At 43.1% G+C, this 20,028-nt stretch overlaps 1 protein-coding gene across 4 annotated transcripts in view; it reads right to left on the bottom strand.

The window, feature by feature from the left end:
* The window catches only part of DNAJB6 (DnaJ heat shock protein family (Hsp40) member B6), a 90,224-nt gene that overhangs the window by 27,957 nt on the left and 42,239 nt on the right, over positions 1-20,028 (bottom strand). For all 4 annotated transcript variants that reach the window (XM_070618084.1, XM_070618082.1, XM_070618085.1 and 1 more), the window contains exons 7-8: positions 17,422-17,563; positions 16,742-16,812 (exon numbers count right to left, since the gene is read on the bottom strand). In XM_070618084.1, coding sequence (XP_070474185.1) covers positions 16,742-16,812; positions 17,422-17,563 — 213 coding nt within the window. The remainder of the gene's footprint in view (positions 1-16,741; positions 16,813-17,421; positions 17,564-20,028) is intronic.

The raw sequence follows: 20,028 nt of genomic DNA, 5'->3' as shown, positions 1-20,028 counted from the left end.
CCCACTACCTGAGCTGTGTGGAGGGCGAGCACGCTGGCTTGTTCCCTGTGAAGACAAGTTGGGGTCCAGGGAGTCAACCTGAGAAAGGACAGGCAGGCCCCAGGGTGGAGCTTCCTCAGGAAGATATTTCCAGCTCAATTCTGCATGAACTGCGTGAAAAAGTACCAGAAAAAAAGCCTATGAAAGCCAAGGGAAGGAGAGTGGTATTTCAGAACACTGACAATATATTCACTTTCATAAATTGCTATATGAACAGATCAATTTTGCTCAGTTTTGGTTCCTTAAAGAATATCAATTACATAAAAACACAATTTACACAACTTAAGAGTGACCTGTACTGTTAACAAAACAATCAATCCCTTGTCCAGTAAGAGGTGATCCAAGTAACTAGCGAGTACAATCGACGCTGTGAGGGAAAGAATCATGACAGGCGTTAGAAGAAGCCAAGTCATCAAGGGACCGATCGTTCCCGCACATTTCAGAGGACGTGGAGTAACTTCAACCACCTCTTCGGAACCCCAACTGCTTCTACCTCATGGTGACAAAACAGGGAGCTTCCGAAAGAGTTGGTGGAGTCAGTCCCACACAATCAGAACTAGTATTACCCCAATTTCCCAACGAGGAAGAAGTCATCCACCTTGCTGGACTTCCTAAACACCGAACACAGCACACACACTGAAGCCAGCGCCTGCACCATCTCCAGAAAGAGTCTTTTACACCCCGGCTGGCATCTCATCTACCCAGAGCTCAACAGTACTTAAAAGTGTTGGGTCCGGTGACCTCCAACTGCTGGTTGTGATACACGCAAATCCCCAATTTCTCTCCAGTCTTCATCACAGCTGATGCACGAGGAAAATTCCAGTGCCCTGGAGCAAAGATCCCACGACGAGATACATGGCCACATCAGCTACAATTATTACAGGGCGTTAAGAGAAAGGTGGTAAAGAGTGTGAAGAGAACTTTTAAACGGCTCCAGAAAAAATTTAAAAATTGACAAGCCGACCCAGAGTGTGAGAACTGTGTTTGTGCATTAGAAGCCACCCCTCCTTACTATCAACTTTAGGACCCATCTTTCAAATTAAACCTAACCCCCCAGTGGACAATGGTGACAGTGGGCCCTGAGTACCAGGGGCTCAGAATGACCACGAAGTCACGCCCACCCTGGCCGCCAGGAGGGCACACGGAGGAAGACGAGAACCCGTCATATCCGGGAAGAGCCAGAGCTCTCCACAGGTCCCTCGCAGATGAGTGTCCGCTCCGAGCGGTCCCCTTCAGGGAGCGCCACAATGGGCTCTCAACAACGGACACACCTAGAACACGCCCAGGAAGGCTCATGGCACTGGGGCCCTCAGTCCTCTCCCAGCACTTCTTTCCCTTTAAATTCACCTCACAAAGAAAACTGAACCATATGAGAGCCTTATTAATACTCAATACACTTGAGGTTGGACCTTTACAAAGGCTTTTCTGACAGGGGCAGACAATACTGCAGATTTTCTGTAACTGAACAAGAACTCTGAAAACCCACGTTATAAATTTAACATATTCTAACGTTCTGGCAAAAACACTCTGAAGCATCTTCGAGTCAAAGGAGGTGACACTGCTTGTTAGCACCAGCTAAGCACAGGAGGAAAGGTCACCCCTCACGCCCCACTGCAGACACCCACACTCCTGTGGGCAGAGGGTGGGCCAGGCATGCTCTTCCGGCAGCACACACCCCTCTGTATTTGCTGTTGCAAACTCAGGGAATGTTCCAGTCATGGCACGCTGTCTTGTGCAAGGCCACTGTGGAAGAATCCAACCAACTCACTCATCAATGCAATGCGGACAAACGTCCCTATGAAGAAATCAAGAGAGCGACCTACAAACCCACATGGTGCCTCTTGTTACAACCTAAAATTCAACAATTAAAACCAAAGAGTGATCACTGCCACTGCTTGTCTCCTCCCCCAACACCCAACATCACACTTTCTGAAAGCCAACCACATTTTTGGCTTTTTTCTAGACCATTTTTCAAACTTTCCATTTTGCTGTTGTTAGTGGCATGGAGTTGATTCCGACTCCTAGCGCCCCCGTGCACAGCAGAGTGGAACCCTGCCCAGTCTCTCTGCGCCATCCTCTCACCTTCCAGCACTGTATCAGACAATGCTCTGCTCCTAATCATAGGGTTTTCAGGGCCAATTTTTTCAGAAGTGGGTGGCCAGGTCCTTCCTTCCTAGTCTGTCTAGTCTGGAAGCTCTGCTGAAACGTGTCCACCATGAGTGACCCTGCTGGTACTTGAAATACTGGTGGCAGAGCTTTCAGCATCACAGCAACACACAGCACCTGCAGTGTGACAGCCTACAGATGGGTAGGTGGTTCTCTTGACAGGCAAGTGAACCGGGGCCGCAGCAGTGGGAGCCCCAAATCTTAACCACTAGACCATGAGCAAACTATTTCATTAATTTCTAAACCATTCCTCTTCTATGGAAATTTGCCACTAATTGTTTAAACAACTTGAGTTCAGCAATTTGTACTATATAAAGACAAAACACACAGGTTGAAAAAAAGAAGTCACGTCTAATTCTACAACCCATACAAAATTTTATGTTTTGGCATAATTTCTGCTAGCCTTTTCCTGTGCATGAACTATTAAAACACATAAATTCACTAAGACTTACACCGGTTACAACCGTTAAGCGTCCTTTTCATTTGGAAAACTAAATGAAAACATCCTGCCCTCTAACACCAAGTTAAATAAAATTTAAAAACAAAAACACAATCTGCCAGTCCCTTGAGCCAAAGCTCACTGAAATCACCAAGAAGCTATGAAAGGAATGTTCCAGCAGCTGTGACATATGCACAACTGTCACATCAAATACTTCAGTTCTTCCCCAAATAGAGTCCAAGTACGGTGTAAGAGCGTGGCTGATAATATGCAAATGAAAACAAACTTTCCTAGATAAAAACAGAATCACTTTTCCCAAATATGTACAATCCAAGAGGCCTTGGTTATGGCTTTTTGTTTCTTTTTGAGGTGGAGGGGGGTTAATCCCATACTTAAATCAAAATAGCACTAACACAACTTGAGATTACTCAACCATCCAAAAATGCATCACTCGCCCATTAGAAGACCCCTTCAGATATCTAGGGCCTGGTATGGGCCAGGCACTGAGACACCAGCATGTGGTACTGCTCCCGTCCTCACATAGCTGGATGGTGCACACTCACTAACAGAAAATGGGGACACAATGAGGCCCGGGCCGCAGCGCCCAGGCTCTGCCAAGTACACAGAACGGACGAGCAGCAGCCAGAGGGTGGAGAGGTGAGAAGTACAAGCAGAGGACAGAAAGGGCAGCGTGCAGTTCCCAGGACGTCAACGGCCCAGACCAGGAAGAGATTTGGACACAGCACAGAGGGCTGTGCAGGAGGGGTAAGGGGACGGGAAAGGCAGGAACAGGACAAATTCTAAACTGTCTCATAAGCCAGGGACGTCTCAGAGCTGTGAGACAGGAGAGGGACTGAACTCTAGCCACCAGACCATGGCTATGACGTGGTGATGACGGGGAAGAGGGGCTGAGCAGGCAGAGGTCAGGAGCAGGGACGACATACGTGACAACTAATTTTTAAGGACTAGTTACTAAGAGACATGAGGACTAGCTCTCGGATAACTGGTGAAAGTGAAAGAACATAACGGCAGACTATGTGAAGGGGAAACCAAGTCAAGATGGTGGCTGGGCTCCAGGAGGAGACAGACAGGGGTGCTGGGAACAGATGTGTGGGGCACAGGAGGAACACGGAGTACGGTTGAGGGTCAAGGAGAACAGAAGCAGCTCTTCTGTCCAAGCCCCTCTGCACTGAGGATGCGGCGCATAAAATCCCCGCTCAGGGCCAGGACGGAGCATGGTCCACAAAGGGCCAAAAGTCACCCTGAAGCCCCAGTGGGGTTGGCTTCCCCACCAGTACTGCAGCTTAAAAACACTAAAAGTACCATTTTATTAAAAACAGAGGACAGAACTCCTTAACCCTGTCCCAAGGCATTTGCACCCCCCACCGCCCCCAACGGTGTAACCACCACACGCGTCCACGTCTCTCCCTTAGCCGGGGATTGCTTGACTGCACCTGTCTTTCCAGCTTGAAGGCAGGGGCCGGAACTTAATGGGATTCGTTAAGACATCAAATGTCCATCTGTGGGGTCGGCCAAATGTTGTTAGTTACGAGACAGTGCAGCTTAGCAACTTCCTTATAAACAGGCAGCTATAGTTACTCCTCAGAGGCTATTTCATGAAGCAAAGGGCTAGTTTTAGGCACAGGCCTCATGGGGAAAATATATGCAGCACAGCATCCCGGGACGAAGAGCATGGACGGGCTCTGGAGGATCGAGTTGGATCCCACCCACACTGTCTGTGCCCACAGCCTCATCTGGAAAGTCGGGGTGTTACAAATCTACCCAACAGGGCTGTTAGCTCCAGGAACGCAGGTCTAGCAGCTGGTATCTCATCACCACCACACCCTGATGTATCTGGTAGGGTTTGAGGACAACTGTAAGAAGGAATCAAGGAAGGCAGAGGCACATGAGGCCTCCATTTTCTCATCTGTGGATCCTGCGTCTGAAAATTCCTGACCCTGAATTTGTCTGAGGTCCCTCAGCGGGGGCCGGCTCTCCCTTCCCTTAGCTGGCCCATGACCCTGCTCTCACGTACTTCGCCTCGGGTCAAGTTCTGTTCTAACGCCCTACCATGGTGAGCTGCCCTAATTAGAGCTAGTGACACCCCGCACACAACCCGGAGGCCACCAGAGGGTGCAGAACGACGCGCCGTGGGAACGTGCTCAGTGAGGCAAAGTCAGAGCCCAGCGGTTCACACTGCTCCTCCTCTTGCGCCACACATCCCAGACCCAAGCTGAAAAACGGCCTCAACAACAGGATCAGCATCTGTTTAGAGGAAGGCGGTGAGAAAGACGAGGACTGTACTGTGGGAAGCAGAGAGGAAATATTTTAGCTCCCTTATTTCTAGCCGCCTACTACACAAACTGCAAGTGCGATTCATAGCAGCAGAACTCTTTACAAAAGGAATCCTGTGTGCCCTAAGCATCCATAGGACACCTGCTGGCCCTGAGCGGGCGAGCTGCCCTTTCTTGCTTAGTCTTTAGCGCTGCAGACATGTAACAGTACGTCTGAAGTATGACTTTGATCAAGAAGGACAAAGGCTGCCACAATAAACAACCACAGTAAATCCTGAAAAGGCATATCATAAAACAGAATGAAGGTTCTAGGTTTTGTAGGGTTACATGTTCATAAAATGCGATTTTTCTGAAGATGTACACACTTCAATCCAGAAACAAATTTCATGAGTGATTCTAGTTTCTTCTCAAGGCTCTTCAGTGTTCTTTGAAATACTGACATCTGTTAAATATATTTCTTATAAAACTATTTAGACTAAGGCAAGATATGCTCGCCAAGGAATTCTTGTAGTTGTTTTAATAAAAATAATACATCACAGGGGCTGGCCCCGTGGCCGAGTGGTTAAGTTCGTGCGCTCCACTGCAGGCGGCCCAGTGTTTCGTCGGTTCGAATCCTGGGCGCGGACATGGCACTGCTTGTCAGACCACACTGAGGCAGCGTCCCACATGCCACAACTAGAGGAACCCACAACGAAGAATACACAACTATGTACCGGGGGGCTTTGGGGAGAAAAAGGAAAAAATAAAATCTTTAAAAAAAAAAATAATACATCACAGGGGCCAGCCCCGTGGCTGAGTGGTTAAGTTCGCACGCTCTGCTTTGGTGGCCCAGGGTTTCGCCGGTTTGGATCCTGAGCACAGACATGGCACCGCTCATCAAGCCATGCTGAGGCGGCAACCCACATGGCACAACCAGAGGCACTCACAACTGGAATATACAACTACGTACTGAGGGGCTCTGGGGAGAAGGGAAGAACAACAACAACAAAAGGATTGGCAACAGATGTTAGCTCAGGCGCCAATCTTTAGAGAAAAAAAACCTCACTACAGACAGACACCACTTCGTCAGGGCCTCGCCTAAGAAAACGGCAAAACCCACCCAGGTGTCAGCCCTCTCCTCCAACACATCATCACCGCACGCCTGGAGCCCAAAGTTAGGTTCCCGTGCCCATGGCAGGGGCAGTGACGACCACTCACCTAGTAATAATCCTAGGAAGCTGTCTTTGAAATTTTAAAGCAAAACGAGATGTTAGTTCTAAAAGTCAAGTAACAAAAACGTTGAATGGACACTAAAGCTTTTGACTTGACACTGCAACATTCTGTACCCCACACTCGAGTGGCTTCTTTCAAGTACAAAGACAATAAAAAACAGAAAAAGCTGCTCCTAAAGTTTAGGCCTTTAAACTACATCCCCAGCCCTGGGATGTAACCAGTGGGAGCAGACACAGCTCACCCGCACCTGTGTGTGTGGGACTGCACTGAGAGGTCAAGATGAAATGCATCTTCCTCTGCTAAGGGCTGAGGTGCTCTTTCCCTCTCTTTAAAAATCCGTCCTCAACAAATTTACTCACTATACGAGAACCCTGATAAGCTGCCTCCAAAAAGAATCCAAACACAGGTAAATTACTAAGAATTAAATCACATTTCACAGTGGGGAAAGGACAAAATAGCTATCCATACGGGAGAATACAAATTAAGACTCTGTACCTCACTCAAGAATTGGAGATGGATTAATATTTTAAACATTTTTTAGAAGATAAATATATAGAGGCAGTAATTCTCACCCAAGATAGAAAAAGACTTAGCAGAATTGACTAGCTAAAAACTTGCTGTTTCTGAACCTTTCATTCCTAACAACCCATGTTTTACAGGCCATGTATTGAATGAAAATTGAAATAAAAAATACAAGTGACTTAGAATCAACAAAATTGGAGCCAGTGCCGGCGGCCAAGTGATTAAAGTTCAGCGTGTTCCACTTCAGCAGCCTGGGTTCAGCTCCTGGGCACAGGCCTACAGTGCTCATGCTGTGACAGCAGCTCACATACAAAATAGAGGACAGGCAACAGACATTAGCTCAGGGCAAATCTTCCTCAGCAGGAAAAAAAAAAAAGAAGAAGAATGTTTTATAAGTCGAACTCAAAAGTAATTTGAAAACTCATTTGTGTAGAAAAGACTACAAATAAATATACTGCAGAAGTACAATTAAAGAGAATAGGAAGAAAAAGATTAAAATTAATAAGGAGGCTTGGAAAACATTAAAAGCTATTGTTTTAAGAGGGACTAATAAAACAGATAAGCACTTGAAAAGCTTCAAAGAACAAATGTAAATAATGAGAAAGAAATCTAAGTACCGACTGATCAAAACATCAAAGGTCTCAATAGGATGGACACGTTCGGTGAAAACAGAACTTAGTAAACTGATAAACCAGTAATAATAAAAAATGTTAAAGATATCAGTAACTAGAAAACGTGCCAAGACCAGATGGCTTCACTGGCGTGCGGAATCGCACCTTGGGCACAGAGAAGCTGGGACGCTTCCCAACGAAACAAGAGCAGGCTGACCACCAAACCACGATCCAGGCGTGACCCTCCCGACAGTCAGAAGACCAAGGCAAAGTTCAAGCCGGAGAACCTGGCACTGCCTTGTCGGCTTCTTTCTCAGTAGGAAGAAACAGGAAGAACTACAAGCACAATCCCCACAAAGTAAAACAGTACTAAAATGAGCCTAGTGGGAACAAGAGAAAAAGTGCCTCGGATTAACAATTAGGGCTAAAGGATGAGAAAATCTGTAGGGTTTTCCAGCTATATATAATATATGATATCTTTTAGGAAAAAAAGGTCCGAGTGAGCCAACAGCACACTAAAGTGACTGGACACAGGACAATACTAAACCTGATTTTCTTACTGATGATATACAATAACAGCCAGTTAGAAAAGAAAATACGTGCCCATACACAGAGAAAGTTCCCAGCCTCATCTAGCCACACTTTTAAGAAATGTGCACGTCTAAAGAAAAACACTATTAATTTCACAGCTGTATGTAAAACAAGATTTTTTAAAAGGCAACTGTGCCATACTGTTCCTGGATGTCAAGGTTTCCCCAGAATCTATTAATTTAAACTGACTGGGCAGAGCTTGAGTTTATGGGGCTTTTCCTTTGAAAGTATAACTCCCAACAAGTGCTGGAAAATGACCTGCCCTTTCAAGTAACCACTACAACTGATACCGTGTGATCGTGGCATAAAATAAGACCAAAAGAAGACAAGAGTCCAAAAATAGCTGTACTAACAGAAATTTAGTAGATATTAACACTGGCAAGAAATCTGGGAGGAAGTCAGATGTTTTCAACACACAGAAACATTCCAAGTAAATTAAAGAAGAGACAAATATATACGAAAAGACATGAAGAAAATAGAAGATACTCAGTTGTGGAAGACGTATGATATTAAGCCAAAGACCACAAAAAAGATAGACATTTCCAAATAAGAAATTAAGACTACTACACAGTAACTCAAATGAACAAATGAGAACTTGACAGGACAATCACTTCAAAAGCGCAGGCAAAGGACTAATAAACTTCACGTCACAGGGACCTATGGAATCTGACAAAAATTCCCCAGAAAAACAAGCACATACCAGCTCCCACACAAACAAGATGCTCCACCTAATTAACTAACCAAAGGAATGTAAGTGTTAAAAACTGTTCACAATGTTAGCAAGCATGTGAGGAATCCACTGTTGATGGGAGCATATCTCGTAGAAGGTAATTTGTGACTATCAATTTTAAACACACAAGTCTCTCAACCCCATCGTTCACCTTCTAGGGACCTACTTTAATGGAACTACTCCAACAAGAACATAGACTCTATGCAAATGCCTCAAAAGTTACACGAAGAAATGTATACCAACATTTTGCCTGGCTGCGCAAGACACTCGCACCAAGGCCACAATGGGTGCAAACGACCAGCGAGCACAAACTATGGGTGGGGAGAGCCCCCCGAGCTGAGTACTACCTGACCGACTCAGGACACCAGCCATTCTGAAACCAACTGAAAATCCAGTCACTGCTTGGCGGGGACTGAAGCAAGCTGCTGGCCTCTATGGGAACTTTCCCTCAGTCTCTCCCGAACAGCCCTTCATGCTTTCCCAAAGCCCTTTAACACATCACAGCTCAACTGTGCATGGACCTTCCAAAGAGTCCACGGGCCACGGACAAGGGAACAAGGGGGCTCAAGTGCCATATGAAGAACATCAATCATCCTCTTTCAGTTCTAGATTCCAGGTTCAGAGCCCTGGCATCACATACAGCAGCCTGGAAAGCCTAAGGGAAGAGGGTATCTGTTTTGGCTCAGGGTTGATTGGCAGCAATGTTCCTCATTTGACAAGCAGACGGAGTGGCCAGACAGCCCAGCTTCACACAAGCTTTGGGTGCGAGCTCCCCATCACCCTCCAAGCCCAAGAGAAAGGACAGCTCGCCTGAAGGCATACAATGGAGAAAAGAAAGTCTTTTCAACAAATGGTGCTGGGAAAACTGGAAAGCCACAAGTAAAAGATTGAAAATTGACCATTCTTTTTCACCATTCACCAAAATAAACTCAAAATGGATCAAAGACCTAAAGCTGAGACCTGAAACCATAAGGCTTCTGGAAGAAAACGTAGGCAGTACACTCTGTGACATCAGTATTAAAAGGATCTTTTCAGACACCATGCCTTCTCAGAGAAGGGAAACAACAGAAAGAATAAACAAATGGGACTTCATCAGATTAAAGAGCTTCTTCAAGGCAAATGAAAACAGGATTGAAACAAAAACACAACCCACTAACTGGGAAAAAATATTTGCAAGTCATATATCTGAGAAAGGCTTAATATCCTTAATATATAAAGAACTCTCGCAACTCAACAACAAAACATCAAACAACCCAATCAAAAAATGGGCTAGAGACATGAACAGACATTTCTCCAAAGAAGATATACTGATGGCCAATAGGCACATGAAAAGATGCTCATCATCGCTGATCATCAGGGAAATGCAAATCCAAACTACACTAAGATATCACCTTACACCCGTTAGAATGACAAAAATATCTAAAACTAATAGTAACAAATGTTGGAGAGGTTGTGGAGAAAAAGGAACCCTCATACACTGCTGGTGGGAATGCAAACTGGTGCAGCCACTATGGAAAACAGTATGGAGATTCCTCAAAAAATTAAAAATAGAACTACCATACGATCCAGCTAGCCCACTACTGGGTATTTATCCAAAGAGCTTGAAGTCAGCAATCCCAAAAGTCCTATGCACCCCAATGTTTATTGCAGCACTGTTTACAATAGCCAAGACGTGGAAGCAACCTAAGTGCCCATCAACAGATGAATGGATAAAGTAGATGTGGTACATATATACAATGGAATACTACTCAGCTGCAAAACAGAACAAAATCATTCCATTTGCAATAACATGGATGGACCTTGAGGGAATTATGCTAAGTGAAGTAAGCCAGCGAGAGAAAGATAATCTGTGTATGACTCCACTCATATGAGGAATTGAAAATTATGGACTAAGAACAGTTTAGTGGATACCAGGGGAAAGGTGGGGTGGGGGGTGGGCACAAAGGGTGAAGTGGTGCACCTACAACATGACTGACAAACATTAATGTACAACCGAAATTTCACAAGATTGTAACCTATCAATAACTCAATAAAAAAAAAAAAGAGAAAGGACAGCGCACCAAGGGGGCAGGAAAAAGACAAATCTTCAGTCACAACATTGCAAACAAAAGGGAAAGGGAGCAAGGGTCAAGCAGGCAGAAGGGGCTCACCAGGAAACTACAGATCCCCCAGCAGGAGATGGAGCCAGGGCTGGATGAAGGCTGATCACGCAGCCTGCCATGCCAGCAGTCCCCGGCTCCTTTCCTGCACAAGCCAGAGGAATATTTTTATCAACCATTTTGTAAATGCAAGTTTCTTAACAGCTCTAGAAACGTTTTTTAGGATGAGGGACTCTCACCTCATCCCATTTTAGGTATAAATGCTTTTGAAGAGGTAAAATCACGTGCTGGTTGTTTATTTGTTGGTACAACCAGAAAAGAGTGGGCTTTGAATGTCTTGGGTATCAGAGCTTAACATTCCATGGATTGGGGGGTGGGGGGGCCACGGGTAGTGTAGTTTTTATATACTATAATACAAAGCAGTCACACATTTAACACGTCCTTGAATATTCTAAGCTGCTCCTATTCCCAGGTTGTTTTTTGCTACAACTGTTTCCTAAAGAAAACTACTCTCTGTGCCTGGCTCTCCCAGTTAGAATTTCTTACACTCTGACATCACTGGTTATCTTTGCATGTGGTGGTCCAGTTTTCCTAGTAACTTTGTTTATATATGATATGAAATTGTGTATTAGTAGGACACGATATAACAGCTTATCGACATTTGAAGATATATGCACTGGCAGCCTCTTAAAGAAAATCTGCCTCCAAACTTTAAGCTGAGAGTCACTAGAATTACTACTTGGAAAAGACTATCACAACTATGACTCTTTTACAGTTTCAGGGTATACATTAAGAATTACGTACAAATTGAAATGTCTGTGTACTGATCCTCAAAACAACCAATAAAATCTCAACTATGAAAGAAAAAACTTGGGAGAAATGCCTAAGAAACGCGACTCAGACAGTTGCGAAATCCACATCAGCAGCGCCCACGCTGTGTGAGTTTGGGGGTAGAGGGATGACTGCCAGAGATGGTGCTTTGGCTTCTGCTGTTACGTCCCCCAGAAGGTCTGGACTGCCTCTGGAAAGACTGAAATCTGACCAATACCTTAAGGAACATCTTAAATAGGCCTCCCCTCCCTCCACGACCCACACGACCTACAGTACTCGCCAGCGCACTCACACCCTTTGTAGGCAAAGCGCTCCTGTCCAACCAAGTGGAGCTCTAGGGGGCAGAGCAGAGGCTCCATCTCACAGCTCTGAGCACCATGTGATCCCGCAGTGACCAAGAAAGATCTTCTTCATAAAGTGGGAGCCAACAGGATCCAGTATCACTTTTGCAATAGTATCTTGATCTCCAAGGTCCTTAACAAATCCTCTGCAGACTAGCTAAGAATAAGAAAGGCCTGTTCTCCCTTGTTTTCATTACTGTTCTTGTTATTTTCTATTGATGCTTTGAATGACCCTCAGCATCAGGACACAGCCACCAGCTGGCAGCCAAACAGAAGGGAAGGGGTGGGGACAATGGCATGATGGCACTGGGCTCTTTTTAAAGAGATAAAAATCATTCCTACTGGGATAAAAAAGGCCAATATGTAATAAACAGCAGTGCTTATGAGATTATGAAACTTAACACAAACATTCACTATTCAGTGGTCCAAAGAGAAAAGCTATGTCATAAACCAAGACACACCCCCAAGCCGTCCAAAACCAGACTCAGTCTATACTTGGGATACAAGGAGTGGAAGACAATGTACTCCCAGGTTAACAAGTCAGGGTTCCAGGGGTGTCAGACAAATGAGTGTGGGATGGCAATCACCATTCTGGGTTTACTCCACACGTACTTAAAAGAATCCTGAAAGTGCCATATGTGGGGAAGGAACAGAAAGAAAACTTCAGACAGAAATTCCTGCCTCACAGGGCCTGTATTCTTATGGGGACTGGACCTTAGAAAACGATTCTTCTGTTTTCTGAAAGCTACAAGAGGAGGAATGGGATAAAAAGTCTACGCAGGGTTCTGCAGCAAGAGCGTAACTCACCCACATTGGAAAACTCAGTGACTCCTTCAGAATAAGTGTGTCAGGATCAACTGACAGGCTGCACAAAGGCAAGGAAGCAAGTATTTACCCAAGCAAACAGCAAGGAAAGGCCTTTTGATGCCAAATTCCACCGCTAACAATCAAGACTCCAAAAGTGCCAGCTAACTCTAATTTCTGGAAATCAGTGGTCACAGTGATTTCTAGATTCCTGATATAGTAAGAGCTATTGTAACTTTCCCTTCTGTGACCTTTTTTTTTTAAGATTTAATTTTTTTCCTTTTTCTCCCCAAAGCCCCCCGGTACATAGTTGCATATTTTTAGTTGTGGGTACTTCCAGTTGTGGCATATGGGATGCCGCCTTAGGATGGCCTGACAAGCAGTGCCATGTCCACGCCCAGGATCCGAACTGGTGAAGCCCTGGGCCGCTGAAGCGGAGCACTCAACTTAACCACTCGGCCACAGGGCCAGCCCCTCTGTGACCTTTTCAAATGCCAAGATGAACACAGAATTTAGTCAAAACAAAAGTTTTGCTCTATCAGATTTCAACTGTTGGTCATACTTAGTACCAAGGTCTACATCTAATTAATCCAACTCACTAGAATTGCAAAGAACAGCATATTCAAAGGTGTTGAAACAAGAATTAAAAGTCACCCATATGGCCAACTCTGGAAAAGTTATCTAAAACAAAAGGAGAATCATTAGATTCGACCTAAAGGATGCAGGAAATGGTGATGGAGGAACAATTTAATAATTTAAGCAAATGTTTCTTAGAGAACCTGCATCATTAAACTACCTAATCCAGAAGTATAGTGACCACCTTAAAAATACCTCAAAGGGTAACAGAATGTCGTACCTATACTTAAAAAAAAAGTCATTGGGTCATACAGATCAACTCCCTCTTACCCATACAATATATCAAGTGTTCAAATTCACTAAACAGTTTAAGGCTTGCAAACCTCCATCCTGTTCCTGAACATGCTGATAACTACCTTTCCTCACCACTGGGAACTAACACCACAGATAATACAACCACTTACAAACTACTACTGATGGAGTCACTGAAAATAAAAATATTTTTAATTATGTCATGACAGCTTAAAAAGAAAGACCAGTCCCCGAAGAGGATAATAATAGCTATTAGGTAAATGAGCAGGAATTTTAAAGCTTTAGTAGTTAATAAACAGAAACGAATATTGACTGGAGAGATGTCATCCCACAAATGGTGTCCCTCAAGCTTTAGCATTCTAGAAGCAATGACTTTAGCAGACTAGGCACACAGGTTATGAGTAACTTTATAAATTCTAAAGCTAACTGTGCAAGCTTCTAGAATCTGTCCTTTAAAGAGCTTCAAAGAAGGAGACGAACTGCCATCTACAGGACCACTGACAGCACGTGTAGAATAAAGAAACATTTGCCAATCAAACCTGGAGCCTTTGGAACCTGTAAATGAGAGGAGTGTGAGGCATAATCCATCAATGAACTAAATCAAACCACCTGAGGGGAAACTACAGGGGAGGAAAGGAGAGCCGAGATGAGAAACGCACGGCAGACTGCTATCCCCTCCATACTCGGCTTCAGGGAATTAAAACAGAAGAACTCCCCTCATTAACAACTGCTAACATCCCCGCCCGAACAAGGCTACCAAGCACACACCAAACAGAACACACGGCATGGGACAAAGCGGGCGGGCCCAGGCCGCGCATGGACTGTGCACACCGGACACACGCAGTTTGGAGGGAGCATTTCGTTTCCCTGTTTTCAAACGCATTCAAGACCACAGATTTTTTTTTTTTTTTTTTTAACACAGAAACTGCAGGGACTAACAAATGACCACAATCTGTAATGTAAATTGAATGCTATTCTTCCAAGTCATTCTTTGATTGAGTGATGCTACCAATGCTGGAAACAGCCTGACTGTTCAAAGCTGCTTTCACAGCACCCTGGACTTGCTGCTCCAGACTGAATGAACTTCACTGCTTTCAAAACCCCAGGAACCAGATCTGACAGGAACAAATAACTTCTCTAACACTATTATTAACTTAATCAAAGTGACAGTCCTATCAGCAGAAGTGCAGAAGAACAACAATTTTCTCGGACACAAATGATGGATGTTTGACTGTGATACTCCCCACAAAAATGATTCACAAAGAAGATACCTTAGGAGTCAAACCCCTTTTACTTGTAACACCAATCTGAGTAAACTGTTTACAGTTGCAGCTGTATTACACATGACCATCCCAGTTATGCTCACAAGTGTAAAACCAAGGTTATGATGAAATGCTTCCTGGGAAACCCTAACAATTATGGAATAGACAAGACCTCTCTGCATCTACCTGGTATCCCTAGGTACCACCAAGCCTGCTATATCAAATGGTTCATCCTACTCTGTAATGAAAAATATATAACTCTAAGTTGTTCCAGGTATTTACTTGAGTTTCTCACTTAGTAAGAGAGAAGCCATCTATCCTAATAACATAAACCAAAGTAGGCTTTCTGGAACTAAAATTCTATCTGTGAAACTGGATTTTACAATTACAACATTGTTCTCCAACGTGTGACCTGCCTACATATGTCCCTCATCCAAAGGTGCTGAGAGCGAAGACAACACATTTAAACATCTCTTTCATTGCTTGCCTTCTTCAACTGGCTTGAATACTCACATTAAATTTTGCAATGCTTTTTTAATAGCTTCTATGAGACTGTAAAAATTACCTTTTATTTGTTTTCAATAATAACACACGAGCTTCTTTAAAGATTGTATGGTACCATAAGCAATTTCCAGACGCTTTCCCACTAAGCCCGTGTTGAAAGAAATGTGTCTGTTAGAGAATAATCCTTAGTAACCTCCCATCCCTCCAGCCGTCTTCATATACCGCTTATTGCCAAAACAAAACCAAGTGGGTAGTTTAAATGCAATCCAAGTCTAGTTTAATACTCCTCTGGCAGAAATTCTAGTTATCAATGGTGATCGTGACAGATTTTACAGATTGAAAAACAAAAGTAACACCTTTATTTTGGCCCTCATCTGTATCATTCTGTGACCTTACCATGTATAAGGTCTTTAAATGAGCTGGCATCAAACGTAACCTAAAAAACTAGAACATACCTCGAAGAATGAAAAGCTGTATAGCTATTTCTTCCCTCCCCGTAGAAATATTACCATATTAAAATGTTTAATAAATTGCTAATTATTATTTAACATGAATAGAAAAATCTTCATATACTCTCCAAATACGCGGAAGAAAACAAATACATGTAACTTAAGTCCAGCATCCACCTTAATGAAGAGAACAAAATAGTAATGAAGTTGACACTAGAAGCCCAGGCACAAAATCATACACAGACACAAGAAGGCCACACGCCCCACTCCGGAAAGAATGCACCAAACACATTCGCATTTATTTTCTTTTTTTTTTTTTTTAAGTAAATGACAAAGACCCAGTTTACCAGCTTTACTTTTTTAAACCTAAGCTTAACATTACATATTTAAACAATTGTCAAAACTTACTAAGTTGCCAGCATTCATGCACAACTAGAAAACATCCTCAATTTATATTAAACCAGAAATGTATTACCATTAATGCATTAATATCTTTCACTACTAAATACTGAAAAAAAACGAAATTATTTTTGTGGAAGATTCATTCTGGCAATGTTAACGTCACAGCAGGCTGACACTACTCGGCTCACGTTTCAAACACAATGGAAAAGCAGGTCCGTGCTGGTGTTAGTGTACGAAAGAGTCACGGCCACCTTGGATTACGTTTAATAAAAAAGCAAAGTGCATACAGAGATTTACAACAATTTTAAAGACAAAAAAAAATGGTCCTATTATGTGGTCCCAACAATAAACTCAAAAGTCTATGACAAACAGGGCTCCGACGAGCTGTGTATAAATACTTTAGATTAGGTACAGTTATACTGAAAGTCGAGTTCGTTTGAAATCTTCAAAAAAATGTTCCTGTTAATCCTCAAATGGTGCTTGTTATGTTAACATTTCTGTTTGTTACATGCGTGCGTTGAATTACTTGTTATCCAAGCGCAGCAGCTGCTCCTTACCATTTATCGTTAGAGACTTTAACTGGCCATCTTCTTCAACTTCTACTCTTTCTTGACCATTCTCGACAATTCTGGAGGATAAAATGCATTTGAAAAGTTTTTTTTGAAGTAAATATATGCATATGTAAACATATTCACCTATGTATACAGATGTATATGTAATACATATTCATTATACATAATATGTATGTGAACGTATATGCATATTTTAAAGGACATAATTGCCAAAGACATACATGAAATCACTAATTTTGAGGCTGAAAAACACAGCTAAAGCCAACCTGTTGATGATAAATCTTTCCTTAAAGAGATTTATTCTGACACGTAAGCTTCATCTCTAATACTACAAGCAGAACACCGCATGTGCAGACACTATTAATCAAAATGGGAAAGGTTTTATTGCTAATGGCTTTCTATTTCACCATTCTAACAGTGCCAGCAAAACTTACGCATATTATTACACATTAAACATGGCTCTAAATAAATACCACTTCTAATATATAACATTAAGCAAAAGCTTAAAAGTAAAAGCTCTAATTTGGAGATGAAGCAAAATTTCTCATGGTGCCAAATCTCACACACAGCCTGTACTTCACACTCTCGGGTGTGCAAAGGAAACGTGGCCCCAAGGAAACACTACCTTGCTTATTACAAATATGAAATACAGAAGACTGCTGTACCTCTTTGTAGTGATTTTTCTGCCATTAACAGTTTTAGTAGAAGTTGATATAGATTTGAAGTTGCCCATCCCACTACCACCAAACGCCGTGGAAGAGAACGAAGTGAGGCCCCCATGACCCAGTGAACCAAAGGAAGTAAATCCTGTAGGAAAACAGGAAACAAAGATTAGACACCAGTATGTCCAGTATTCATTTAATGCAAAAATTACTGAGTTTCAAAACTTCATAGTAGACATCTGATGTAAGCTGTGTAACTGAGGAGTAACTGAAAGTTCATACAGAAATAATAAAAAATACAGGAGAGTAATGCCTATGCAGTACTGCCACAGAACCGCAGGGAAGGGGAAACCCGCACTCCGCTGAATCCGTGGACACGTATTCCAGGAACAGAAGGAAGAACCAGCTCCCTCTTTGGAGGCGTATCCCTTGCCCCCTCTCCCTCTCTCCTTTACACAGTGCTTTGCTGGACCTCACTGGCATTTCACCCTATTCATGGATGGTCAACCTGGCAATGTGGATCACACAGGGAGTGGGATGGCAATATGCATCTTAATCTTAGAGGGTGACTTCACCACCAAAGAACGTCAAGCCCATCTATAATGCTTACCTTCTCCTTGCAATGTGACCACAGGGGGTGAAAATCTGAATTTCTAAAAAGCTAGGATAATTTTAGAATGAATACTACAAATTTGCTATAAACTATGGACAACGTTCTCAATTACATGGCAATCACACTACGGAAATCAAAAACTCCCGATTTTCACACGTCACACTTTGATTAAGAACTGGTTGGCTTATTAAAAGAGCTTATTACTTGTCCCACTTCCAAATCGTTCACATTAAAACAAATACCCCATACTCTCTCTAAATACGACTCAATCATCTAAGCTCTAATTTTCTAGGACCAGGGACATCCAAAAGAAATAGAATGTGAGCCAATAAATCATTTCACATTTTCTAATGGTCCCATTAAAAATAAAAAGAAGGGCTGGCCCAGTGGCACAGCAGTTAAGTTCACAAGTTCTGCTTCTCAGCAGCGTGGGGTTCGCCAGTGTGGATCCCGGGTGCAGACATGGCACCGCTTGGCAAAAACTATGCCGTGGTAGGCATCCCACATATAAAGTAGAGGAAGATGGGCATGGATGTTAGCTCAGGGCCAGTCTTCCTCAGCAAAAAGAGGAGGATTGGCAGCAGACGTTAGCTCAGGGCTAATCTTCCTCAAAAAATAAGTAAAAAGAAATTCGTAAAACTAATTTTAAGATTTTATTTAATCCAAAATATTCAAAATATTATCATCTCAATATCCAATATAAAAAACGAGACACTTTACATTCTCTTTCATATTCAGTCTTTGAAATCCAGTGTATATCTCATACTCAAAACACATCTCAACATGGACTGGCCACATCCCCAGTGCTCAACAGCTACAGGGAGCTGGTGGCTACCGTACAGGACAGCACAGGTCTAGAGCAAGCCAGGAGCCACACATCTACCTCCCACGTCAGCCACACGTTTCTTAAATGAAGTACTATTTTGTTGATATTTTTAACCAGCTTTCCTTCACCACCCCCTCCCACCTTTACTGTATTACACAGTATCTAATGAGAGGATTTGCTAGAGCAAAGTACCTTGAAAACTGCCCTGCATATTAGAGTCCGACCAGTCCATTTACCTAGATGTTCCCAGCCCAGTTTCTGGAGGGAAGAAGACTGAGCTGTATTAGCAGGACAGCCTGTACAGTAACACGCACTGCAATTCTTACCGCAGAGCATTTAAAGTAAACAGGAGAAAATACGAGAAAAATAGTTCCACTGATAAGACTAGCTTCACAGAAAAGATAAGATTCTAATTCTCCACACACAATTACATCATGCCGTGTGCGCATCGCTCGAGTTGACCATAACCACCACGTAGCAGGGCAATCACAAGAGGTCGCACTTCCCCAGTGGACTCAGCGTGCCATGGTCACACACACTACAGGCCCATGTGGAAGCCCTGGCTTCTGGTCCCATCACCTGGGACTTTCCTAAGATACTACCTGTTTGTGTGTATTTTTTTAACTGTCAAGGAGGTTAGATTAAAAAAATGATTTAGTGAGATTGTCTAAGTGCGTTATTTCTCATTTACCCAAAAGCACATTACTCTTTAACCAGGAATTTCATTAAATGTTGGCTTTTAATAATAAGATCAGAAGTGGATTTTTGAGTCTAATATTCTTGGGGAGAACAGAAAAAAATGTAGGTTACTAAGCACAAATTTGTACACATAAAAAATACTGGCAGATGTACAAAGCTGTTCTACCAAAAGGAGTACACATACTTCAAACTGCCCTAACTGAGAGTATTCTAGGGGCGAGCCCGGTGGCATAGTGGTTGAGTCCGCACACTCCACTTTGGCAGCCCAGGGTTCGCTGGTTTGGATCCTGGGTATGGAGCTACACACTGCTCGCTCATCAAGCCATGCTGTGGCAGCATCCCACATAGAAGAACCAGAAGGTCTCACAGCTAGGATATATAACTACATACTGGGGCTTTGGGGAGAAAAAACAAAACAGAAAGAGAAAGACTGGCAACCAATGTTAGCTCAGGGCCAATTTTCCTCAAAAAA

Source organism: Equus przewalskii, chromosome 4, assembly GCF_037783145.1.
Source record: "Equus przewalskii isolate Varuska chromosome 4, EquPr2, whole genome shotgun sequence".
Lineage (NCBI taxonomy): Eukaryota > Metazoa > Chordata > Mammalia > Perissodactyla > Equidae > Equus > Equus przewalskii.
Note: the sequence above shows the minus strand (reverse complement) of the source record. Positions and strands in the feature narration are given on the sequence as shown.